This window comes from Sciurus carolinensis, chromosome 10 (assembly GCF_902686445.1).
Source record: "Sciurus carolinensis chromosome 10, mSciCar1.2, whole genome shotgun sequence".
Taxonomy (NCBI): domain Eukaryota; kingdom Metazoa; phylum Chordata; class Mammalia; order Rodentia; family Sciuridae; genus Sciurus; species Sciurus carolinensis.
In genome coordinates, this window is record NC_062222.1 from 66,916,948 (window position 1) to 66,943,989 (window position 27,042).

Sequence of the window (27,042 nt, forward strand, 5' to 3'; positions counted from 1 at the left end):
CAGGGGAAAATAGGGTATGAGAGTTGAAGCAAAACGAAGTTTCTGTGTCTTTTTAAAATTTATTTTCCTTTGTTACTATTTCAGGAATGGTCTTAAAGTCATAAATAATATCCTATTTTCTAAATGTATTATGTGAAAGTATTTTAAGGACATATATTTGAATATTATACATTCACATATATGTATGTATATAAGAGTAAAAGTGATACCAATTGCTAATACTTTGAGGTATGTATATTGTGGAAGGTATTTTTTAAATGCTTTACCTGTATTAACAAGTTTAATACTTTCAAAACAACAGTGAGGTAGGGATTATCTGGTATATTTACCTAGTGAATTTTCTGGGGGATGATGTTAGAGATTGATCTCAGGGCCAAGTGCTATACCATATAAACCTAGATACATCCCAGGCCCCTAAACACTTTCAATTGTCCAATTTTAGGCCCACAACCACTTTGCTGGATGTCCTGACACACAAAACCACTTACATGCTAATGGTACACTGAAAAGGGCTACCTTTTTTACAAACCTTTATTATGGAACACTCATAGTACCAGCCATTTATAGGAGTCCTAATTTCAAAGATCCTTTGTTACCTTTTATTCCTGCTGTATATCTTTTCATTAGATTATACCTCTTTAAGTATTAGAATTAATCCTAATCACACCTAGATTGGTTATACTGCTTTTGAGTACTATTCAGAAGACTTCAGGATCCCTTGATAACTTCAGGTAAAAACAGTACAACCAGGCCAGGTGCCCAAGGTCTGTCCTTTGTGACAGAAGCCCTAACATGAGTAAAAGCTAAACAACCTAATTTCTGAGTTTCCTTGGCTTTCATCAGAGAACAAACTCCTAAATGCCACAACTGTGCTCTTGCCAGCAGGGGTTCCCCTACCACCCCCCAAAACAGGGTACACTTAAGGTGGCATTTACCATGTGGTTTATGTTAATGAAGATGGAAAACTAGGCACTCATACCTGTATTTTCAGAAGTGAGTCTGCATAGAGTAGTTTAATTTTTGACAGAATATCAAAAACAAATGGAAAGTGACTGAATATGACACAATACTGTGTATCTTTTGAAGTATCCTAAAAATGAAAATGATAAGAATTTTGATCAATTAAAAGAACAGAGACCTCTTACACGTTACCTAACAGCCTTAAACCCCTTTTGGTTTAAAGTGTCAGTACTTTGAGCCAAAGCAATCGAAATTGCTGGCCAGCAGTGCAAGTTGTAGAAAATTACTTAACGTGTTATGGATGAAAGATATATAAACCTGATAATTTCAGTGCCATTTCATTTAGCAATTAATTATAAACATTGGACACAATCCAAAAGAGCCTGTCCCATAGCAACCTGAGTGTCTGCAATGTGACTCAGCTCAGATGCACCTGGTGAACAGGGGAATGATAAGAGTATGGAGAGGTGGCTAATTCAGTTGTGTTTTGTCAAGCAAGGGTTCATATGCCAGAAGGAAAAGAATAACCCTCAGAGAAAGGAAAAACACCTCCATCAGGCCCAGCACTGGCATCAGGAGCCTTGCAATGAATACCTACATCAGGACTCCCTCCCCAAGGATGCAGTTCTGGACTGCTGGCTCTTGGTGCCTGGTGAGTCAGGGGGCCCCCCCAAGGCACTGGAGCTTCGGTCTGTGCTGTCTCAGTACCACCAGACCTTCCCTACTCAGAGTGTGAAGAGATTTCTACCGTTGCCTTTTCAGCATTTTCCTTCTCTTAGCTAAGGCCTGCTCGCCTGGTTGATCCCAGGTTTCAATCGCTTTTCTGTCACTGCTTCTGATACAAAACTGCAGAGGTTTTTTTTTTTTTTTGGGTGCTGGGGATCGAACCCAGGGCCTTGTGCTTACAAGGCAAGCACTCTACTGACTGAGCTATCTCCCCAGCCCCTGCAGAGGATTTAATGAGTCTTATTTTTCATATCAGCCCTGTTATATTTCAATTGTGCACTTGTGTAGAGTGCAAGGTTTCTCAGAAACTCATGGAAAAAGTTGTGGCAGAATACCTACATTAACTGACTGGTGTTCAGCCCTTCCCGTCAAACATGCCATACTTACCAGGTTCATTTTCCAAGAGGATCTTCTATATGCTTCTCCATAAAAATTGAGCCAATCTGAGAGTACATCCAGTTTGAAAATATTTTCAGGCAGTTGAAATTTAATCTGGTTTACCTTAAATAGAATATGGTATGAGAATGTTTTACATTTAAAGACAATTTTACTTAATGGTTGTTAGTTACATTATTGAATTAAATAGTAAATTAAACACTTTTAATGACCACAGTAAAACTCTACCCAATTGCCAAACCCCATATTTTCATGGACATAAAGATTACCTAAAAATTAATAGGAGAAACTGATATGATGAACTTAACTACTTTAAATTCAGAAGGAAGTGTTTAAGGTCTTTTAAATCCAAAGGCAAAAGCCAGTTCTTCATTTCTTATTCTTCTGGAGCTTAACAATACACTATTCACAAATCCCTGGAGGATTTCTTCTATCACTGCTGGAGTATTCTCATGATTCTCTTTGTAAGTGGTAAAAACTCTTTAAAGGATGCTTCTTTGAGCTCTCCAATAAATTTCTCACTTTTTTCAAAACCCCCATTTCTTTTTTTATTACCTTTCCCCTTTATACAAAACCTTCAGAAATAATCCAGGACAGAGTCAGGTGGACTACAAGTTCAAGGTTGCCTTCAGCAAATTAACAAGACCCTGTCTCAAAATAAAAAACAAAAGGGCTAGGGATACAAAGGGCCCCTGGGTTAAATCCCCAGTATCATAAATAAAAAAATGAATGAATGTAGTCTGGGACAGCCACTATTTTCAACAGTATGGAAGGCTTTTTTCTTTAGCAATCATGATCCAATGAAAACCAGAAATGCAAGAGAAATTATGAAAAACATTTAAAAGGCACTGCTGATTTTGTAAGCAGATAAGGAAAAGTCATGTCAAAACTGAGGTGAGGATGGTATTTGCCAAATCCAGTGAACGTGAACTTCAATTTTTCAATTTTTTGTGTGCTTTAGGGAAAGCACACAAAGTCCACACGGTTCAAGTTAGGGAGTCAATAGATCCTATCCCCACAGACCTGAGACCAAAGGGCTAAGCCATCAGAGAGACGGTGACCTAGATGTAAATTCTTTCCTTCATCACTACCAGTCTGCCTCTACCTCAAACCCAGGGTCATAAGGCAAACTTTAGCAAGCTGAAATGGTGCTGAGTCGGGGAAAAAATATTCCCCAGAGGACCTGTTATTACAAAGGGGCTCTCCTACAAAGATGCACACTAAACTCCTACCACCTGGGATCTAAAAAGCTTCAAGCCAAAAATTTAATTATCTGCAGAAGCATGGCAGAAACAAATTCTTCCTGAAAAAAACCTAGCTACCAACTAATTCCAAAAGATAAATCTCCAAGGAAAATGAAGCTCCCTCAACACACAAATCTCAAAACACAAGAGGAGGAGCTTACAGTGACATAAAAAATGAGAGAAATTGATCTGTGAAGACTTCAGATATTAGAGTTATAACATATATGCATTTAAATAAAGGGAACACTTGAAAAGAAAACAAATTGTAAATAATGACCAAGGAAATAAATGTAAAGAATAAATCACAATGCCTGGAAATGAACTTGAAAGAAAAAAAGTAAAAGGTAGTTTTAATAGCAGAAAAAATAACTGAAAGGAAAATTCATGAGGTGGAAGACAAGGCTGAAAAACTGATCCAGAATGGAGTACGGAGAGACAAAAATATAGAAAAAAAAGAAAGTTTCAGAGGCCAAAATTCAGTGAGATGGTCTAACATAAATAACTGGAATCTCAGTAGGATAGAATCAATATCTGCTTAAGGTTAAAATGTGTAACAACTTAGAAAAGGAGGGCACTCCTTAGACCATAAAGGTATATTTTCAAAAACCATGTAATAAATCTTTAATAGTGGCATTCAGCACATTTCCTTTAAGATCACAAGACAAGGTACTCACTTTACTACCACTTGTATTCACATTTACTGCCTAATCAGTGTAATAAGACAAAAGAAAACACTAAAATAAGGAGTGAAAAAAATCAAAAGAATCTTCAGATAATAGAGTATTTTAATCCATCATTGGGCGAATACAATTTCCTCTCAGCAGCACATGGATCCTTCTGTAAAACAGACCATATATTATGCCACAAAGCAACTCTCAGCAAATACAAAGAATAGAAATACAACCCTGCATTCTATCAGATCATAATGGAATGAAACTAGAAATCAATGATAAAAAACAGAAGCTACTCCAACACCTGGAGACTAAATAATACCCTATTGAATGATGAACAGATATGAGAAAAAAATCAAGGAGGAAATAAAAAAAAAACACTTAGAAGTAAATGAGAACACTGATACAACATATCAAAATCTCTGGGACACTATGAAGGCAGTGCTAAGAGGAAAGTTCATTGCATTGAGCTCATACATTAAAAGAACAAAAAGTCAACAAATAAATGACCTAACATTATATCTCAAAGCCCTAGAAAATGAAGAATGAATCAACATCAAAAGTAGCAGAAGACAGGAAATAATTAAAATCAGAGCTGAAATCAATGAAATTGAAACAAAAGAAATAATTGAAAAAATTGACAAAACAAAAAGTTGGTTCTCTGAAAAAAATCAGTAAAATTGACAAACCCTTAGCTACACTAACAAAGAGAAAACTCAAATTACTAAAGCTCGTGATGAAAAAGGAACTATCATGACAGATACTACTGAAATACAGAAGATAATTAGAAAGTATTTTGAAATTTATACTCAAATAAAATAGAAAAACTTGAAGACAATAACAAATTTCTAGAGACATATGATCTAATCAATCTGAATCAGGAGGACATACACAATTTAAACAGATCAATTTCAAGCAATTAAATAGAAGATGCCATTAAAAGCCTTCCAACCAAGAAAAGCCTAGGACTAGACGGATTCTCAGCAGAGTTCTACAAAACATTCCAAGAAGTGTTAACACCAATACTCCTCAAATTGTTCCATGAAATACAAAAGGAGATAACCCTTCCAAACTCATTCTATGAAGTTAATATCACCCTGATACCAAAACCAGACAAAGACACATGACAGAAAGAAAACTTCAAACCAATATCCTTCATGAACACAGACACAAAAATTCTCAATAAAATTCTGGCAAATAGTATACAAAATATATTTAAAAGATAGTGCACCACGATTAAGTGGGGGTTCATCCCAGGATGCAAGTTGGTTCAACACCTGGAAATCAATAAATGTAGTATATTACATCAGACAAAAAGCCAAGAATCATATGATTATCTGCATAGATGCGAAGAAAGCATTTGACAAAATATAGCACCTCTTCAGGTTCAAAGCAACAGAAAAAATAGGGGTACTAGGAACAAACCTCAACATTGTAAAAGCTATCTATGCTAAGCCCATGGCCAACATTATCATAAATGGAAAAAAGTTGAAAGCATTCCCCCTAAAAACTGGAATAGGACAGGGATGCCCTCTTTCACCACTTCTATTCAATATCATCCTTGAAACCCTAGTCAGAGCAATCAGAGGAAAGAAATTACAGAGATACAAACAGGAAAAGAAGAACTCAAACTATCACTATTTGCTGATGACATCATTCTATATTTAGAAGATCGAAAAAATTGCACCAGAAAACTTCTAGAACTCATAAATGAATTCAGCAAAGTAGCAGGATATAAAATCAATACACAGAAATCAAATGCATATGCATAAGTGATGAATCCACCACAGGAGAAATTAGGAAAACTACCCCATTCACAATAACCTCAACAAAAATAAAATACTTGGGAATCAATCTACCAAAAAAGGTGAAAGACTGCTATGAAAACTGTAGAACACTTAAGAGAGAAATTGAAGACCTTAGAAGATGGAAAAATCTCTCATGCTCTTGGACAGGCAGAATTAACATTGTCAAAATGGCCATACTACCACAAGTGTAATACAGATTTAATGCAATTCCTATTAAAATCCCAATGACATTCTTCATGAAACTAGAAAAATCAATCATGAAATTCATGTGGAAGAATAAGATAATGAAAATAGCCAAGGCAATCCTTAGCAAGAAGAGTGAAGCAGGAGGCATCACACTATCAGACCTTAAGCCATATTACAGACCAACAGTAACAATAATGGCATGGTATTGGCACTAAAATAAGACATGTAGACCAATGGTACAAAACAGAAGAAACAGAGGCAAACCCACATAAATACAGTTATCTCATACTAGACAAAGGTGCTAAAAATATACACTGGAGAAAAGATACCCTATTCAACAAATCTGGGAAAACTGTAAATCCATATGTAACAAAATGAAATTAAACCTCTCTCTCTCACCCTGTACGAAACTCAACTCAAAGTGGATCCAAGACTTAGGCTCTAAAACAGAGACCCTGTGCCTATTAGAAGAAAAAGTAGACCCAAATCTTCATCATGTCAGTTTAAAACCTGCCTTCCTTAAAAAGACTCCTAAAGCACAAAAAGTAAAATTAAGAATCAATAAATGGGGCCTTTTTTGAGTGCAGATTGCTCACTGTCAGGTGCCTATCATCTGCCATTTGCCTGCCTCTGTCTGTCCATCACCTGCCTTACACCTATCCATCACCCAACGCACCAGGTTCACTTCCCGATCCTCCAACAAGAGTCAGCAAACTGATCGCCGACCGCCAGTGGAGCACCAGTTGCCTGCTGTTGCCTGGAAGCTCACTGTTACAGTACCTGCAGGTTTGATTACACGTGGCTACTGCCATTTTGAGACAATAGCCAGGCCCCATAGGACCCCTGGACAGACTGACTGAGCCCCGTCTCCAGGATCCCTCAGCCCGACCGATCACTCCCTGCCTCCGGGGCCCTCACATCTACTGACTGCTCCCTGCTGCCAGGACCCCCAGACCAACTGACTGCGCCCTATCACCAGGACCCCAGATTGCAACCAGCCACCAGGATCCCACAACCACACCAAACACACCCAACATCCAGGACCCCTGCCTGACCAACCGCATCCCGCCTCCAGGACCTCCTGCTGACCACGTCCACACCCTGAGCTGCAGCTCCCCATTTGCCAACACATTTGGAAGCCAGAGTGGCCATCTTGTATAATCCTGGAAGCAGTAGCTCCAATCTTTAGGTGGGGCAAAACCCATCCTGAGACACCTGCTGGAGACTTGAAGCTCATTGTCAGGTACCTCTCATGCATCAGGCCACTGAACTCTGGGCGGTTTCATTACTATATGACTGTTATACTGTAGTTTTTCTTTTTTCTCCTTATTGAAAAAGTTTAAGTTTTTATTTCTTTACTTTTCTTGCTCTCTTTTCCTTTTGTTTACCTGTTCCCTCAGAGTCTCTTTCCCCTTTTTTGCATGCTAACATCCAATTTCTTTTGAATACACTCTCAACCTTTCTATTATCTAGAACTTCTGTATATTCCTTTCTTATCCCATTAACAGCCACATTCTACATCCCTCTGCATCCTCTTTGTCCTCCATTTGAAACTGCAGACCTTATTGCAAATCTGTTTGTTTTACTGAAGATAATATTTGAACTCATTCTGCTTATTATGACAATTATGTTATTGTCCTCATAGGGGTTATTTGGTCTAGGATTGCATAGTGTCTGAATTGGGCACTGCTAATATTGATCTCCCCTTAAAGAAAGGGTTTTGGTCTTGAAAATAAAGTTGCCCAAACAGAGAACATGGTAAGAAATCATGAACAGAATCTCCAAGAACTATGGGACATCATGAAAAGACCAAATTTAAGAATTATTGGGATTGAGGAAGGCACACAGATACAAACCAAAGGAATGAACAACCTATTCAATGAAATAATATGAGAAAATATCCCAAACCTGAAGAATGAAATGGAAAATCAAATACAAGAGGCTTACAGAACACCAAATGCACAAAATCACAACAGATCGACACCAAGGCACATTATAATGAAAATGCCTAACATTCAAAATAAAGATAGGATTTTGAAGGCCGCGAGAGAAAAGCATCAGATACATATAGGGGGAGGCCAATACGGATAGCAGCAGACTTCTCAACCCAGACTCTAAAATCTAGAAGGGCCTGGAACAACGTATTTCAAGCTCTGAAAGAACATGGTTGCCAACCAAGAATCCTATACCCAGCAAAACTTACCTTCAGATTTGAAGATGAAATAAAATCCTTCCATGATAAACAAAAGTTAAAAGAATTTACAAATAGAAAGGCTGCGCTACAGAATGTTCTCAACAAAATATTCCATGAGGAGGAAATGAAAAACAACAATGTAGGTCAGCAAAGGGAGGAACTACCTTAGAGGAAAACTACTCAAAGGAGAAACCAAGCCAACTTAAAAACCAAAAATAAGCCAAATGACTGGGAATACAAATCATATCTCAATAATATCCTGAACGTTAATGGCCTAAACTCATCAATCAAAAGACATAGACTGGCAGAATGGATTAAAAAGAAAGACCCAACAATATGCTGCCTGTAAGAGACTCATCTCATAGAAAAAGACATACACAGACTAAAGGTGAAAGGATGGGGAAAAAACCTACCATGCACATGGACTCAGTAAAAAAGTGGGGGTTTCCATCCTTGTATCAGATAAAGTGGACTTCAATCCAAAGTTAGTCAGAAGGGATAAAGAAGGACATTTCATACTGCTTAAGGGAACCATATATCAGGAAGACACAATGATAGTAAATATTTATGCCCCAAACAATGGTGCAACACTGTACATCAAACAAATCCTTCTCAATTTCAGGAATCACATAGACCACAACACAATAATTCTGGGTGACTTTAACGCACCGCTGTCACCACTAGATAGATCTTCCAAACAAAAACCAACCAAAGAAACCATAGAACGCAATAACACAATCAATAACCTAGACTTAATAGATATATATATAGAATATTCCATCCATCAACGAGCGGATTCACTTTCTTCTCAGCAGCACATGGAACCTTCTCAAAAATAGACCATATGTTATGCCACAAAGAAGCCCTTAGGAAATGCAAAAAAAATAGAGATACTGCCTTGTGTTCTCAGATCATAATGGACTGAGAATAGAAATCAATGACAAAATAAAAAACAGAAATTACTCCAACACCTGGAGACTAAATAATATGCTATTGAATGAAACATGGATAACAGAAAACATCAGGGAGGAGATAAAAAAAAATCCTTAGAGGTCAATGAGAATGACGATACAACATATCAAAATCTCTGGGACACCATGAAAGCAGTACTAAGAGGAAAATTCATTGCATGGAGCACATTCCAGAAAAGAATGAAAAGTCAACAACTAAATGACCTAACATTACAGCTCAAAGCCCTAGAAAAAGAAGAACAGAATAACAGCAAAAGTAATAGAAGACAGGAAATAATTAAAATCAGAGCTGAAATCAATGAAATTGAAACAAAAGAAACAATACAAAAAATTGACAAAACAAAAAGTTTTTTCTTTGAAAAAGTAAACAAAATAGACAAACCCTTAGCCACATAACAAAGAGAAGGAGAGAGAAAACTCAAATTACTAAAATTCGTGATGAAAAAGGAAATATCACGACAGACACCACTGAGATATGTAACATAATGAGAAGCTACTTTGAAAATCTGTATTCCAACAAAATAGAAACTACCGAAGACATTGACAAATTTTTAGAGACATATGCTCCTCCCAAACTGAACCAAGAAGACATACACAATTTAAACAGATCAATATCAAGCAATGAAATAGAAGAAGCCATTAAAAATCTACCATCCAAGAAAAGCCCAGGACCAGACGGATTCTCAGCCAAGTTCTTCAAGACCTTCAAAGAAGAACTCATTCCAATACTTCTCAAAGTATTCCAGGAAACAGAAAAGGAGGGTACCCTACCAAACTCATTCTATGAAGCTAATATCACTCTCATACCCAAACCAGGAAAAGACATATCAAGGCAAGAAAATTTTAGACCAATATCCTTGATGAATATAGATGCAAAGATCCTTGACAAAATATTGGCAAACGGTATCGAAAAACATATTAAGAAAATTGTGCACCACGATCAAGTGGGGTTCATCCCTGGAATGCAAGGATGGTTTAACATCTGTAAATCAATAAACGTAATCCATCATGTCAATAGACTTAAGGATCAGAAACATATGGTTATTTCAATTGACGCAGAAAAAGCGTTCGACAAAATACAACACCCCTTTATGCTCAAAACACTAGAAAAAACAGGGATAGTGGGAACATACTGAACATTGGAAAGGTTATTTATGCTAAGCCCATGGCCAACATCGTTCTTTTTTTTTTTTTTTTCACTGTTAAAAACGTTTATCGTTAAAATATATCACAAATATGAGAGGGATGATGCATCATATACAGTTTGGAGGGCTTGCTGGCCTAGGACATTCCACTTGTTTCACCAGAACACCCAGTTCTTCAGTGTTTGAACTTTTGAGCCCCTGTATTGCCCTCAAGCTGAGTGGCCAGCCTCAGAATTACTGAGCCAGATCTGAGTAGGAAGGGAATAGAAGTTCCATATGTATATACACATGTCCTCAGACTGGGTAATAGAATGATCTGAGGAGGCTAAACTTGTTTATCCAGAAGCATCCACCTACATACTTAATGTCCATTTCATTGTTCTTTCTGGACTTCAAAGTTTGTTCAAATATCTGATCGTGAGGAGCTCGTCTAGCTACAGGGAAGGAATTGACTATGCCCTGGAGGCAGGCTGAGTAAGCACAAGTACAAAATTTTTTTAAATTAAAAAAAAAAAATAGAGATCTATCTGTGTTAAATAACTTAAACTGAACATCGAACGTCATTTTATTATTGTGGATTTCTCTCATGTCTTCACAACTGGGTGTGCTGATCAATGATGACACAGGTGAGGGGAGGTCTAGGCTCAGGAACTGCCATTCTTGCTTCCAGATGACCTCATGTGCTTTGAAGGGAGCTCCTGAGCTGCAACAGGTGGAGCTGTAAATTGGCTGCCCTGATTGAAACAAGGAAGGAGATAGAAAGGCTCAGAGTGGGTTGCAGAGGAACTGGTGAATAAACTCTTGAGCCTTCTACTTCTCTGCCATTTCAGGCTTTTGGTGACGAGCCGGGTTTCAAAGCAGTAAGCTGTCAAATATGCTAGCTAGAATATTCTCATCCAAATGATTTTTTGCTGAATTTTTCAGTAATTCTTGCAAAAATGCCATCAAGTAGTTGAAGACATTTTTGTGGAATGTGGGAAGAGTAGAAATGACCTGTTTGCTTGCTGTGTAATTGCCAGAACACTCCAAGCAGTTATGGTAGGCACTGTAACAGACAACAGGCTCTGGCAAACTCTCCAGGAAAAGCAGCAAGGCTTCAGCTACGGAATGATTGCTAGCAGAGAGGTTATCAATCATTCCAGTATCCAGACAGTCCCTGATATGTTCAAATTCTGATCTCAGTCCTGGCTGCTGAAACAGATCTACTGGATAGCATTTCGGTACAGGTAATCCACCACCATCCAGAGCTCTTTGGGGATTCCCATGGGTCTAACCGGCTCCCATCATCTTCAGTCTGCAATGGCATCAGAGTCAGTTCACTAATAGTTTCAAATGGTAGGTCCAAGATTGGCTCCCTCATGTAGCATAGTGTATGAATGGGGGACCCGAAACAGCTGGGCAGGCAGTTCCCAGACACAGACAAAAAGTAATCTTTTCTCCTGTCTAAGTGCAAAACCAGAATGTCCTTAATTTTATCTTCACCCAAGTTGAGTTTTGTAGCTGTTATCTTATTTACAAAGAGCTCCAACTCAATCTCAATGTCAGAATCTGGCAGGAGGAATCCTCTGCTGGGGTTGGCATTCAGCCACTGCTTACAGAAAGATTCCTCACCAGGTTTGTTGATGAATTCAAACTGACAGGGTACTTGTCCATTATGAATCATAAAGGATTCTATTTGCAATTGCATGTACTTCACATTCTGAAAACAGAACTCTCGCTTGGACAGAGATACAGATGGAATGTTGGCATTCCCCATCTTATCCAGGGAGCGAACAATTTCCTCCAGAGTCTTCCGGTACAGTTCTTCATTTATGACCCTCACCCCAAAGTCAAACATGGAGCTGACAGGCTTATGGTCACTGGTTTTCAGGGCCATGTGGCTCTGGTAACTCAGCTGAAGGATGTTCTTCCCTTTCCAGAGGACCCGGTCACACCAGGCAGGAGCATGACACTTCTCACTGGTGTCCCAGTCATCGGAGCCAGTGTCATACTTACAGGTAGGCTGGAATGTGAGCTCACCCTCTGTGAAGCCTTCGAGGACAGTCTTTGCAGCCACTTGAATTTTCGGCTGATCATATGCATACGGGGTTTGAAAGGCCTTCTCTTCGATGAGTTTTTTCACTTTTTCCACATCCAGCTCTTCTATCCTGTAGTTGAGGTCCCCCAGCCACAAGATCACATTGTGCTTGCTGATGGTGAGAGGGGGGAGGCTTGGGTCCACCTGACAAAACTGCATTCGAGAACAAATGTCTTTATAGTCTTGGTTCCTCCTTTCGTACTCTTCTGTGTGGGCTGCCAAGTGAGAATTCACAACACAGATGCTGGTGTTGTGCAGCTGGAACCTGGATCGCCATGCCTCCTTTGTTACCCATCCTTCCCATGATTCCTGTTCCAACAGTCTCAGCTTCCACTTCTGAGATATATGCTGCATGTTCTTGTTTGACATACAATAGCAGCATAATCCCAACCAGTTCACCTTTGCATATTTGGCATCTGGATGAAGACCCTCTGACACAGCTTTAAACCATTCTTCTTCCTTTGGGGTATCATGAAAGAAAAAAGCTTCCTTAATCAAGTCAAGCTCCTGGAACCCTACACAGTACACATCTGGGGCCTGGATACCGTGGCTCAGCCAGGGGTGGAGGCATTCTTTAGGGGACTGTCCATTCACATTGTAGGTGCCCACAAAAAACCTGAAGTTCTGGATATAGGTATAATCCTCTTCTTTCTGTATTAGATGTGATTTCACAATCGTATCTCGCAGTCCAAACTTCTGCATTGATAAAATATGAGCCTTGTCTGATACTATGATAGTGGAGGAGGGAACCATGTCAGTGATTTCAGACTTGGATTCATTCTGTCTCGGGAGCAAGCTTTCTGGTTTATCCTGAACCCCGGAGCTCTGGTCCACAAGTAGACCTTTCTCATTCAGCCCTGAACTGTTGAAGTTTGAACCACCTCTTTGTGCTGCCATTGGGCCTGTTGTCCACCGATTATCTGGATTCTGGCAGCCTCTTGTGAAGGGCAAGAAGAGGATGTGCTCTTACTCTTAAACTCTCACCCGTCCCATACCACAGCCCAGAATGTCATGGAAACTGAAGCAATAGCTGTCTCAAGACCGGTTCTTCAAGTGAACTTTGAGATAAGCCCAAGAAAGATGCAAACTATCAGCACCATCAGGCGCTTCAATCGCATCTTGTGGTGGCTGCAGAGTCGTGCTCCTGAGAACCGGCGGCAGTGGACATTTCCCTGCCTGCTTCCTCAAGCTCTTCATCTCCCCAACATCATTCTTAATGGAGAAAAACTGAAAGCATTCTCTTTAAAAACAGGAACAAGACAGGGATGTCCTCTTTCACCACTTCTATTCAACATTGTCCTCGAAACTCTAGTCAGAGCAATTAGACAGACCAAAGAAATTAAAGGGATACGAATAGGAAAAGAGGAACTTAAGCTGTCACTATTTGCTGATGACATGATTCTATATTTAGAGGATCCAAATAACTCCTCCAGAAAACTTCTAGACCTCATCAATGAATTCAGCAAAATAGCAGGCTATAAAATCAACATGCATAAATCTAAAGCATTTTAATACGCAAGCGACGAAACAGCTGAAAGGGAAATGAGGAAAACAACTCCATTTGCAATAGCCTCAAAAAAAATAAATAAATAAAATACTTGGGAATCAATCTAACCAAAGAGGTAAAAGATCTCTACAATGAAAACTACAAAACACTGAAGAAAGAAATTGAGGAAGACCTTAGAAGATGGAAAGATCTCCCATGTTCTTGGATAGGCAGAATTAATATTGTCAAAATGGCCATACTACCAAAAGTGCTATACAGATTCAATGCAATTCCAATTAAAATCCCAATGACGTAACTTACAGAAATAGAGCAAGCAATAATGAAATTCGTCTGGAAGAATAAGAAACCCAGAATAGCTAAAGCAATCCTTAGCAGGAAGAATGAAACAGGGGGTATTGCAATACCAGAACTTCAACTATATTACAAAGCAATAGTAACAAAAACGGCATGGTATTGGCACCAAAATAGACAGGTAGATCAATGGTACAGAATAGAGGACACGGACACAAACCCAAATAAATACAATTTTCTCATACTAGACAAAGGGGCCAAAATTATGCAATGGAGAAAAGATAGCCTGCTCAACAAATGGTGCTGGGAAAACTGGAAATCCATATGCAACAGAATGAAACTAAACCCCTGTCTCTCACCCTGCACAAAAATCAACTCACAATGGATCAAGGATCTTGAAATCAGACCAGAGACCCTGCATCTTATAGAAGAAAAAGGAGGTCCAAATCTTCAACTTGTTGGCTTAGGATCAGACGTCCTTAACAGAACTCCCATAGCACAAGAAATAAAAGCAAGAATCAACAACTGGGACAGATTCAAACTAAATAGCTTTCTCTCAGCAAAGGAAACTATCAGCAATGCGAAGAGAGAGCCTACAGAGAGTGGGAGAAAATCTTTGCCATTCATACTTCAGGTAGAGCACTAATTTCCAGAATATATAAAGAACTTAAAAAACTCTACACAAAGAATACAAATAACCCAGTCAACAAATGGGCTAAGGATATGAACAGATACTTCACAGAAGAAGATCTACAAGCAATCAACAAACATACGAAAAAATGTTCACCATCTTTAGTAATAAGAGAAATGCTAATCAAAACTACACTAAGATTCCATCTCACCCCAATTAGAATGGCGATTATCAAGAACACAAGCAACAATAGGTGTTGGAGAGGATGTGGGGAAAAAGGTACACTCATACATTGCTGGTGGGGCTGCAAATTAGTGCAGCCACTCTGGAAAGCAGTGTGGAGATTCCTTAGAGAACTTGAAATGGACCCACCATTTGACCCAGCTATCCTATTCCTCGGCCTATACCCAAAGGATTTAAATCAGCATACTTTAGAGATACAGCCACATCAATGTTCATAGCTGCTCAATTCACAATAGCCAGACTGTGGAACCAACCTAGATGGTCCTTCAATTGATGAATGGATAAAGAAACTGTGGTATATATATATATATACAATGGAATATTACTCAGCTATAAAGAATAATAAAATTATGGCATTTGCAGGTAAATGGATGAAATTGGAGAACATCATGCTAAGTGAGACAAGCCAATCTCAAAAATCCAAAGGATGAATGATCTCACTGATAAGCAGATGATGACACATAATGGGGGGTGGGAGGGGTGCAAGAATGGAGGAAGGAGGGACTGTATAGTGGGAAAAGAGGGGTGGGAGGGGTGGGGGGGAGGAAAAAATAACAGAATGATTCAAACATCATTACCCTATGTAAATGTATGATTATGCAAATGGTATGCTGTTACTCCATGTACAAACAGAATCAACATGTATCCCATTTGTTTACAATAAAAATAAGTTAAAAAAAAAGAATCAATAAATGGGATGGATTAAAACTAAAAAGCTTCTTCTCAGCCAAAGAAACAATCAATAATTTGAAGAGAGAGACCACACAATGGGAAAAAGTCTTTACCACATGCACCTCAGAGCATTAATCTCCAAGATATAAAAAGAACTTATAAAACTTAACACCAAAAAAGACAAATAACCCAGTCAATAAATGGGCAACAGAACTGAACAGACACTTCACAGAAGGAGGAATATGAATGATTAACAAACATATGAAAAAATGTTGATGGACTGGGGAGATAGCTCAGTCAGTAGAGTGCTTGCCTTGAAAGCAGAAGGCCCTGGGTTCAATCCCCAGCACCACAAAAAAAAAAAAAAAAAAAAAAACTGCTGTAAGATTTCAACTCACTCCAGTCAGACTGGCAATTATTAAAAATACAAGCAATAATAAATGTTGGCAAGGATATGGGGAAAAGGTACTCTCATACATTGTTGGTGGGACTGCAGATTGGCACAACCACTCTGGAAAGCAGTATGGAGATTCCTCAGAAAACTTGGAATGGAACCACCATTTGACACAGTTATCCCACTCCTAAGTTTCTACCCAAAGGACTTAAAATCAATATACTGCAGTGACACAGCCACATCAACGTTTATAGCAGCTCAATTCATAACAGCCAAACTGTGCAACCAATCTAGATACCCTTTCGAGAGATGAATGAATAAAGAAAATGTGGTATATATACACAATGGAATATTACTCTGTCTTAAAGAATGAAATTATGGCATTTGCGGGTAAATGGATGGAACGTTTTAGTTTTTGTTTTTTTTTTATGAAAAAACCAAAGGTTGGTTGTTTTCTCTCATAAGCCGACACTGATCCATAGTGAACAATGGGTAGGGAGGAATGAAGGAACTTTGAATTGTACACAGGGGAGTGAGGCAAGGGTGAGGTGGGTGAGGATGGAAAGAAAGGTAGATTGAGAGAGACATTATTATCCTATATACAAGTATGAAAAAAAAATTTTAAATAAAAAATATTTTAAAAAAAGAAAAAATAAATAAAATAAAAGATTAAAAAAGAATCAATGAATTCTGGGGCTAGAGGTATATTTCAGTGGTAGAGTATTAGCCTAGCATGCACGTTTTGAGTTTGATACCAGCAATAATAAAAAAAAAAAATTAATGTGTTCCCCACAAGTTAGTAACTTTATTGATCTATTTATTTATTTCATTTAGCTACATAACAGAGTTGAAACCAGAGGCACTTTATCACTAGTCCACATCCCCAGCCCTTTTTAAATTTTTTTATTCTGAGACATGGTCTCCTAAGTTGCTGATGCTGACTTTGAACTTGAGATTCTCCTGCTTTAGCCTCCTATGCTGCTGGGATTACAGATGTGTGCCACCATGCCGTTCATAACATAATTTTAAAATATGATTTACAATAGCCAAAAAATGTACATATCTTGGAATCAGTTAAATATATCCAAGACTTTCACAGTCATAGAAAAGATGTAGTTCTCCTTAAAGTGAAATATGGATTCAATGTAACTCCAAATTCCCAATAAAATTTTTTTTTGTCTATGTGTCATTTGAGAAACCAACTTTAAAATACATACAGAAGAGGCAAGTGCAAAAAATTACCAGCTATACTTCAAGAACAAAGAAGGGGTACTTCTCTTATCAGATATAAACAATTACTCAGAAGAGAGCCAGACATGGCCAGTAATACAGAAAAGAGCCCAGAAATGAATGCCACACATAGAAATCTGAATTAGGACAGAGTGCCCACACTTGAATTTCCGACCAGTGGGGAAAGGGCAATATTTTCAATAAGTGGTTGCTAGAGTAATTATTTTTCATATGAAAAATAGTCAATATAAATTTGATACCAATTTTCAATTAGATTAAACACTAAATTCTGAAGGGATAAACTAAAAGCATGTAAAAGAGGGTGTACAGGGTCAAGGTGAACTGTCTACTTATAGCCCACACATCTTGGTTCCAAGGCAGCCTCTATGACTTGCTTGGTCTTTGGAGGGTGGACTGTGTCACGCTCTAAGTCTCAGGGCTGGCCAAGAAGTACTTGGGAAGAGGTGGGATGAAGCCTGGGCACGGGGGTTAAAGTAGCCACATATGGACACATGACACCTCTCACCATGGGGAACAAGACTCAGGTAGAAAAAGAAGTACAAAGTGCTCAGCCGGGGCCCCGATTGAGCTGCCACTTTTTGCAGTGCATAATGCTATAAGGAACCTGAGATTTCTAAGTTCCATCCTAGCTTCCCTTGTCATTATTAAGTTTTATTGGTCAAGGAAGGAAGACAGAGTACATTTAACAGTCTGTCAGGTTTCTAACCCTCTCCATTTATCATCTTCCTCTGGTCTTGACTCTCACCCTCTTAGAAGACTATCTAGTGCCAGGTGCAATGGTGCTTATCTGTAACCCTAGTCACTCAGGAGGCCTAAGCAGGAGAATCTCAAGTTGGAGGCCAGCCTGGGCAACTCAGTGAGATCTTGCCTCAAACTGAAAAATAATAATAAAAAGTGTTGGGATTAGGTGCAGTGGTGCATGCCTCTAATCCCAACAATTTGGGAGGTTGAGACAGGAGGATTGCAAATTCAAGGTCAGACTCAGCAAATCAGGGAAGGCCTCAGCAATTTAGTAAGATCCTATCTCAAAATAATAAAATAGATAGAAAGATAGGATTGGGGATGTATCTCAGTGGTAAAGTGCCTAGGGGTTAAATCTCTGGTACCAAAAAGAAAAGAAAGAAAGTAAAGAGTTGGGGATGTAGGTTAGTGTTTAAGCACCTTTGGGTTCAATCTCCAGTATCATTAATTAATTGATTAACTAACAAAAAAAAGAATAAGTGTCGAAAAAGACTACAGAGTAAAGACAAGCTAGAAACTGGCACACAGTATTTATAATACAAATAGCTGACAAAGGACTAGTATTCAAAATAAAAAACACTCCTACAGCCAATAAGACAAGGGCAACTATCCATGTAAAATGAATAGAATTCAAGGACAGACATTTCATAGAAGAGGAAACAAATACTGCAATTATAAACATGCAAAATATGTTCTGTTGGATTAGAACCAGGGAAATTCAATTAAAATCATAATTGGGTACCATTTCATTAAAAAAAAGCAACCTAAACTTTAAAGCCAGATGTGGAGCAATAGGAATTCTCATAATCTCCCAAATAAGAATTAAATTATCTAGCCACTTCAGAAGACAGTTTGTCACCATTAATAAAGAACATGTATATTTCCACAACCTATCAATTCCAGAATTAGATATGAAAACAAAAAAATCAACTCTTGGCTCAAGAAAACCAAATGGCAGAGTATTTGCATGCATACTAAATATAACCTCTGTGTACTTTAAATTTCTAGATTACTTATGGTATCTAATGTAACATAAAGGTTATGTGAATAGCTGTTATACTGTATTAATTAGGAAATAATGAAAAGGGGGGAAAAATAGTCTGCACATGCCCAGAACAGATGCAATTTTTGTTTTCAAATGCTTTTAAATTCTCAGTTGGTTGAATCCCTGGATATGGAACTCAGGAACATGAAGGGCCAAATGGAATAATCATTTATGTCAAAGATGTAATAAAACACAACAGTATAAAATAGCAATATACACCTGATGGAGAACAAGGACCTCAGGTCACTTCCCCTCCATATCGCCCTCTCTCAGAGGGAAGCAGCTTGGAGGTGTCATTGTCCATTTTTGCACAGCAATGGGAAGTAGCAATGGGAAATGTAACAGTGGTCCACTTTATACTTTGAATATAGAGCTCTTGCTGCTCTGTCACCGTGACTTATTTTTAAAATCAATATGTTCTTTCTCTTTCTCTCTCCTTCCCCTCCCCCTCCCTCATGTCTCCCAATCCCCCTGGAAACAGGATAACCTTTCTTCACCATCCTATGCAAAGTTACCTGCCCCTGAGCGCACACACCAGAAACTACTCTCCCAAATTAACAAGTGAATTACAACTGCAGACAGAGAACACTGGTATGCAGCTTTTGAATTACCTCTTTAACCACCACCATCCCCCCCACCCCCCACCAGGCAGAATAAACAGACTCAGGGATAGAAGTCTAGTGTTTCTCCTTTGTTAGGAAAACAAAAAAACTTTTTTCCTTTTTCTTTAAAAGGGGGGGGGGGCAGGCAATATATACTTCCTATGTTTCATGAGTCTGCTTAAGATTCAGGCCAGTTGAAAGCAAGGCAACTATAGTTGAAAATTACAGACATGGAGGTTTCTACATGCACCCTTACCCCATGTAGCTTTTTCAGAATTTCCAGAAGAGCTTTAAGGTGACAGTTATTCTCATTGTTTTCGGTCCAGTAATGCAGCTGAGAGTTGATGGCTTTCATAAACATCTGCACCAGGTTGCTGAAACTAGATTCTTGCAAAGTTGTCCAATACTTTTCTGAAGAATTAAAAGAAGGCAAATGTAATTGCTGGAAGGTAATTTCTCTTGAACTCTTAAAGGTAAAAAGCGGGCCTCAAATTCATACTGAAAAATGTTTATAAATTACAATTATAAAAACACGTTTATAATAAACCAGTGAATAAATACAATTGTAATTAATTCACAGGCATTTCAAAAGTATTATAAATACTAGATTTTTACATCCTGAAAAAACTCTTTCATGGTTAATAGAAGCAAAAATTTATTCTAACCAATTTGTGAAAAAAAATATAGACAAGATTCATCACATTCTTTGACTAAATGAAATAGCACACTGTATTAAAAATTAAATTAGGAATGGTTCATGACTGCATAGTCCTTTTTGTGCTTCCGACTTGAGCTTTTAATTCTTAAAAAACATATTTCATTTTAAAAAACAAAAACAAAAAACACCCTAAAATATCTTTTTATCACCTACAATATGGTTTATTTTATTTTGGGTACTAAGGATTTAACCCAGGGGCAATTTACTACTGAGCTAAACTCCTAGTCCTTTTAAAACTGTTGAGCTGGGGTCTCACTAAGTTGCTGAGGCTTCAAACCTGTGACCCTCCTGTTTCAACCTCCCAAGTCTCTGGGATTACAGGCTTGCAACACCACGCCTGTGGTGGGTTGAATATACTAGGTATGTCAAAAAATCTTTGTTAAAATCTATTTATGCCTAGACAATCAGGATGTGACACAGACAAGACAATTGACCTGAATTCTTTTTTTTTTTTTTTTTTGGTATTGGGAATTGAACTCAGGGGCACTCAACCACAGTCATGTCCCCAGACCTATTTTGTATTTTATTTAGAGACAGGGTCTCACTGAGTTGCTTAGGGCCTTGCTAAGTTGCTGAAGCTGGCTTTGAACTCCTGATCCTACGGCCTCAGCCTCCTGAGCTGTGTAATTACAGGTGTGCACCACCATGTCTGGCTGACCTGAATCCTTAAAAGACAAAAAAGCTGTAAAATATTTCTTGGGAAAATTCGAATATGGCCTAGATATTAAGTGGTATCATGGAATTATGGCTAATTTTCTTAAGTTTGATGATCATATGAAGTTAATGGATGACATCCAATATTTTTAGATCAATGTTGAAAGGAGTGAAATCTCATGTCCTCAACTTACTTTCAAATAGTTAAGCAAAATCAAAATGTAATCTTTATAAAAGAGAAAGCACAAATGACTACACAGTCATTGTTGATGGTTCTAAGGCAGAAGATCCATGGGTAATTGCTGTTCTGTTCTATCATCTCCCCTGTATTTGTGAAAAATTTTATAATGAAAACGTTGGGCATCAAGGACCTCAGGACCAAGCCATGCATATATATTTCAAAAACCCTAAAAAGGTAGTAGAAATGAGAGGTTGTGCTTCATTTATGAGCAATGTGTCAAAATGCATTCTACTGTCATGTATAATTAGAATATATTAAAAAAAAAGTACTAGAATGATCATTTAAGATGATCACAGTAATTATTACAGCATCTTTAAGAGGATGCTAAGAATACAATTGAAACACACGAATACATTTATAATTATATCTAAATTTTGTTAAATTTAGTATGTAACTAGGCATGTATTCCATTGAGAAAATGGGTAAAATATATTCAACCATAATTCATCACTCTTACCCAGAATCCCTAGTGACTGGTTACTCATTTTACAAATAGTCTCTGCAAATGGAATCACCAGGCTCTCCCAGTTGTTAAAATCATGCATCACAGGACACTCTGGGAGAATGAAGAAAATTTCTAAAGCTTCTTGGTGTGGGGAACAAAATGGTAGGTTTTTGAGCAGATTCTCTCTGAGGCAGGTGGTTATCTGTGGTCAGCAAGAAGGAGAGAAAAAGCATTCAAAACACAGGAACTGGGTGGCACACCATCAGTTCAAACACATGTAGAACCAGAAGGGTATCTGAAGACTCGTTTATTTCCCTGAAACTCATGTTGACCACCCACCTTGCCAAGCTTCCCAAATACAGAGGTACAGAAATGGGACAAGTATTCCCGCTGTTCAATGCTGAGTATACAAAGGAGATCAGGAAGAAACTACAGGTGTGAGGATGACATTGAATGAACAAGGGATGCAGCACTAAGAGGCAGCCTTCCCAATACTTAATACTACACTCCGCCCTCTCATTCACACTGTGACACCTCATTTTTTTTTAAAGAGGAATGTGTCAGAATCCAACTAATCAAAACAAAATAAAACCCCAAACACAATGTGGTTCCTGTTATCTTCTCATAGGACCACTTGTCTCCAACCTAACTGCTAGTTTCCAGAACTTTCCATTATAGTTTCCCCAATTTAGGATTTAACCTTTCAGGAATAACCCAATTTGAATTCTGAATTTCTATTTGCTATGTGTGTGAAGGCAGCAGTACTCATTTTAAAAACCTCTTTAAACTAGTATTTAGGGAGTACTACTTGTTAGATATTATATGTCATTTAGCTTCTCTTACAACACAGGGGTCATTATTAACCTCATTTTACAGATGAGAAATCTGTGCTTCAGAGAAATTAAGTAAGTTGCTCAAGCTCACACAGCTATGTGAGATTCTCTCCTGGGTCTGTTTGACTCTGATGTTCATACTCTTTTGTTGTGGTGGTGGTGCGAGGATCGAACCCAGGGCCTCATGCAAGGTAGGCAAGCACTCTTAGCACTGAGCCACATCCCTAGTCCCCTCAATGTCCAAACACTTGGCTACTAAATTATGATATACTAAATGACCACTCTAAGTATGCAAATTCTTATAATTATCTATTTTTATATTACACATTATATTGAGGTTCCCATTACGAGGTTTAGTCCTTGGAGTTGCACAGACCCAACAACTCTACTTAACACCTCAATGGCACACACTCCTCCTACCTCTCACTAGCCACAGCCTCAAACCCCCCAGTCCACTCCAACCTCCAGAACGACAGCCAGGTATCAAGCCAGTGTCACTGCTTCACACACTACTCCTTGGGGTACACTTTCCCCACTGCCTTGAAGTTCCTGGAGAACTTCTTTAGGCAGCTTCATTTCAGTACCCTAAGCAGAAGTGACCATTCACTTCCTTAGTAACAACTGAACTCCCCTGAAAATATTTATCATACACCAAAATTCTAAGCTAGGCACTAGGGGAGGCAGTGGAGTGTAACACACCCAGTTTTAGCACCTATATCTGCACGTGTTGTCTCCCTCAAAAACCACAAGATTCCGAAGGATAGTAGCATGCCTTTTATCATTTTTCATCAAGAATTTAGCTGGGCACAGTGGTGCACACCTGTAATCCCAGTGATTTGGGAGGCTGAGGCAGGAGGATTGCAAGTTCATTAGCAAGGCCATTGGCAAATTAGCAAGATTGTTTCAAAATAAAAACTAAAAAGGGCAGAGAAAGTGGTCCAGTAGTTAGCACTCTTGGGTTCAATTCTTGGTATAAAAAAAAAATATATACATACATATATACATATGTACATACATATATACATACATATATATACATACAATATATGTAAATATAACAAAATATAATTATATATATATATATATAATCAGCAGTACAACTAGCACATAATTAAATGTTTGCTGAATAAATGAAAATTGCCAAAAGTTTATGAATCCATTTCACCAAATCTCAAGATAAAAGGAACATCACAGGTCTTCTAATCCGATCTCTCTCCCCTTCTGAAACAGTGGAGGTAAAGAATGTCTGCTGGGGAGATAGCTCAGCTGGTAGAGTGCTTGCCTCACAAGCACAAGGCACTGAGTTCAATCCCCAGTACTACAAAAAAATAAATAAAAGAATGTCCTACGATCATGTCATCTGTTAACATGGTATTCTCCTGGCACAATCAAAGTATAATTAGTATGAAAGGAGGACCTGAGTAATGAGCTGATCCAACCTCTCCCCAGCACAGATGCAGAAATGGCCTGCTTTTGGTGACTTTTCCATGCATGTATTCAGCAACTATGACTCAGAATCTTATTGGAAAAGTTAAACTGACCTCAACAGGATTTCAATGAATCAAAGTAAATGAGCAAGAATAAATGCTGATTAAATTGGCCACAGGGATTCATTTCACTTCCAACCCCTAACTGGATCATGTTTCTCCCAAAGTTAACAGAATGAAACTTTCCTAGCTGGGTGCAGTGGCATATGCTTGTAATCCCAGCATTTGGGAGATTGAGGTAGGAGGATCATGAGTTCAAAGCCAGGTTCAGCCACTTAGTGAGACCCAAAGCAACTAAGTGAGACCTTGTCTCTCCCTGGTACAACAAAATACAACAAAACAAAACAAAACCCCACAAAAAATTTTAAAAAATTAAAAAAAAAAAAACAAAAAAACCTTTCCTTATCCTCTCGAGAGGAAAGTATGACAGAAGGTAAACATGCAGCTCGGACACAGCATGTACTGTGGCAGACAGAGCAACAGTACTGGAAAGGAGCAGAGAGATAGGAGTGAATGGGAGCAAGACTGAGAGGGGCAGAGAATGAAAGAAATGAGAGAAAAACAGAAAAGGGGGTGGGGGCAAGGAGGAGAGAAAGGGAGATAGAGGGGGAAAAAAAGGAACCAGATGTTAAAAAAAAAAAAAAAAAAAGATTGAGACTACAGGAAGTATTATCCCAGGATAAACCAGTACAACAGAATAGGGAAATAATGCAGCCTGCATCACAAAAGGCTGTTAATAAAGGAAGAATGTTTGCAGCATCTGCAAGAGGAAAACCTATAGACAGTGAAGAGTGTTGGAGTAGGAAGCAATAGTCCCAGAAAGAACAAGAATATTCTAGAACCTTCAGAAAAGGAAGAAGTACAAACAAAACAGAGACGAATCTAGGAAGTCCTAGATGAGGGAGATGTTTATATTAGAAAAAAGCATTCTCATTTCTGTATTTATGCTTAAAAGAATTGCATACAGAATTGTGTTCTTATTCTAGTGTGCCAAACTCAACAAATCCTTAAAACAGCCTTCTAAAGCCCTGAAAAAATTCCCTCCATAATGTGTATGCATGTATTTGTGTGTGTGTTTGTGTACAAGAGCACTATTCAGACTTTTTGTAAACCATGTGATTACAGTACCAATTATTTCACCCTAAATGGGGAAACACCTGAATACTATCTCAGTTTAACTTAACCTGGCTGAATTATAGGGTCTCAGAGAATCTGTTAAACTTTGGGTTCTTATAAGAAAAGTTCCAGTGCATTTTCCTTCTCCAAATAACACTATGAAGAATACCACCGTGTTAGCAATCCAGTCCTTTTGGGTTAATTCCTTAAAGGTGTTTCTTGCTTTATTTAAATCACAATGAATAAACATGGTTTCAGCAGCTATTCTGTAGAAAAATAAATAAATGGATAAGCAAATGAGAAAGGACACTTTGAAAAGTATTTTATTAGATTATCTATCTAGACACAAAATTTCTTCTAGAGATTGCCCCATTACAATAAAACTGCATTTTTCTCAACTTTATAGTTTGTCTTAACACCAACACAAATGAAAATGTAGTATACAACATGGTTATTTCTAAAATGCCAAAAATATCAAGGTTGCATTAACCATGTATTCCTTAAGACTTTAATTCAGATATCATCTCATCTAAAATGAATTATCAGGCATGGGGGTATACAGCTCAGTGACAGAGCACATGCTTAGTATGACCAAGGCCCTGTGTTCCATCTCCAGCAACACAGAAGAAAAGAAAAAGAATGTTTAAGTAAAAATAGATAATCAAAAAATTATTTCTAAAAACAAAAAGCCACAGAAAAAAGGTACTTTTTTCCCTGTTTCCAGACAAATGTGACCATTTCTTTCAATTATATGAACTGAAAATGGGGCCCACAAAAGGGGCTTCAGCATGCCTGTAATTTCAGCATCTCGGGAGCCTGACTCAGATGGTCACAAGTTTAAAGCCAGCATCAGTGACTTAATCAGACCCTGTCTAAAACAGAAAATAAAAAGGGCTAGAGATGTAGTTCAGTGGTAGAGCGCCTGTGGGTTCAATTTCAAGTACCGCGTACCCACCCCACAGAGAAGTGACTTCAGAACAGTAAATTCTTAGTATGTCAAGAGAAAATTATCAATGGAATGTATACGTATCTTAACCCATGAATTATGTTCAATGTTGAACAGTATAGATTCACTGTCTGAAATTAAGGGTGTTCTTTGTTAATACATATATTTCATGTATAAAAGTAGAAATTAATGCTTTTAAAGACATATTTAGGAAAAGGAGTACAAGTTTGTTCTTCCCTAATATTTAAAATTTCAAAAGGGGCTAGAGGTGTTAACTCAGTGCTGGAACATGTTAGATTAGCATGTGTGAAGCTCTGGTCTGATCCTGAGCACTACAAAAAATAAAATTTTAAAATCCTTATTATCTACCAATAAGGTAATAAAGTATATCCTTCCCAGGGACTATTGTATAGTCATTAAAATGATGTTATAGAAAACCAGTGAATAATATGGAACTGAATAAAATGGAGAATAGGCACATTAAGTAAAAAGCAATATATAAAACAATACCCTTTTTTTCTGCATGTCTGTCTACATTAGGGATCAAACCCATGGGCGTGTGCAAATAAACCTACCTCTACCACTGAGCTCTCCCCCTGTCCAATATATAACTTTTTTTTCCTTTTTTTTTTGTGCAGAGGATCAAACATGGGACATTGCGCATGCTAAGCAAGCACTCTACCACTGAGCTGCATTCCCCAAGATATTACTCATAAGTCATAGATTGTGATTTTAATATTTTGTGTATGTGTGTGTGTGTGTTGTGTGCAGGGCCTCACGCATGGTAGGCAAGTGCTCTACCACTGAGTCATTTCCTTGGTCCTCTATATTTCTGACATCTTATATA

The 27,042-nt window shown here is 38.1% G+C and overlaps 1 protein-coding gene and 1 pseudogene across 2 annotated transcripts in view; both read right to left on the bottom strand.

The window, feature by feature from the left end:
- Nucleotides 1-27,042, bottom strand: part of Herc5 (HECT and RLD domain containing E3 ubiquitin protein ligase 5) — a 62,241-nt gene that overhangs the window by 20,032 nt on the left and 15,167 nt on the right. The window contains exons 11-15 of one of the 2 annotated variants that reach the window (XM_047566996.1): nt 25,422-25,515; nt 21,826-22,015; nt 20,012-20,166; nt 2,074-2,187; nt 980-1,090 (exon numbers count right to left, since the gene is read on the bottom strand). In XM_047566996.1, coding sequence (XP_047422952.1) covers nt 980-1,090; nt 2,074-2,187; nt 20,012-20,166; nt 21,826-22,015; nt 25,422-25,515 — 664 coding nt within the window. The remainder of the gene's footprint in view (nt 1-979; nt 1,091-2,073; nt 2,188-20,011; nt 20,167-21,825; nt 22,016-25,421; nt 25,516-27,042) is intronic. The other variant, XM_047566999.1, reaches the window with a different exon arrangement.
- Nucleotides 11,067-13,511, bottom strand: LOC124994739 (type II inositol 1,4,5-trisphosphate 5-phosphatase-like; annotated as a pseudogene).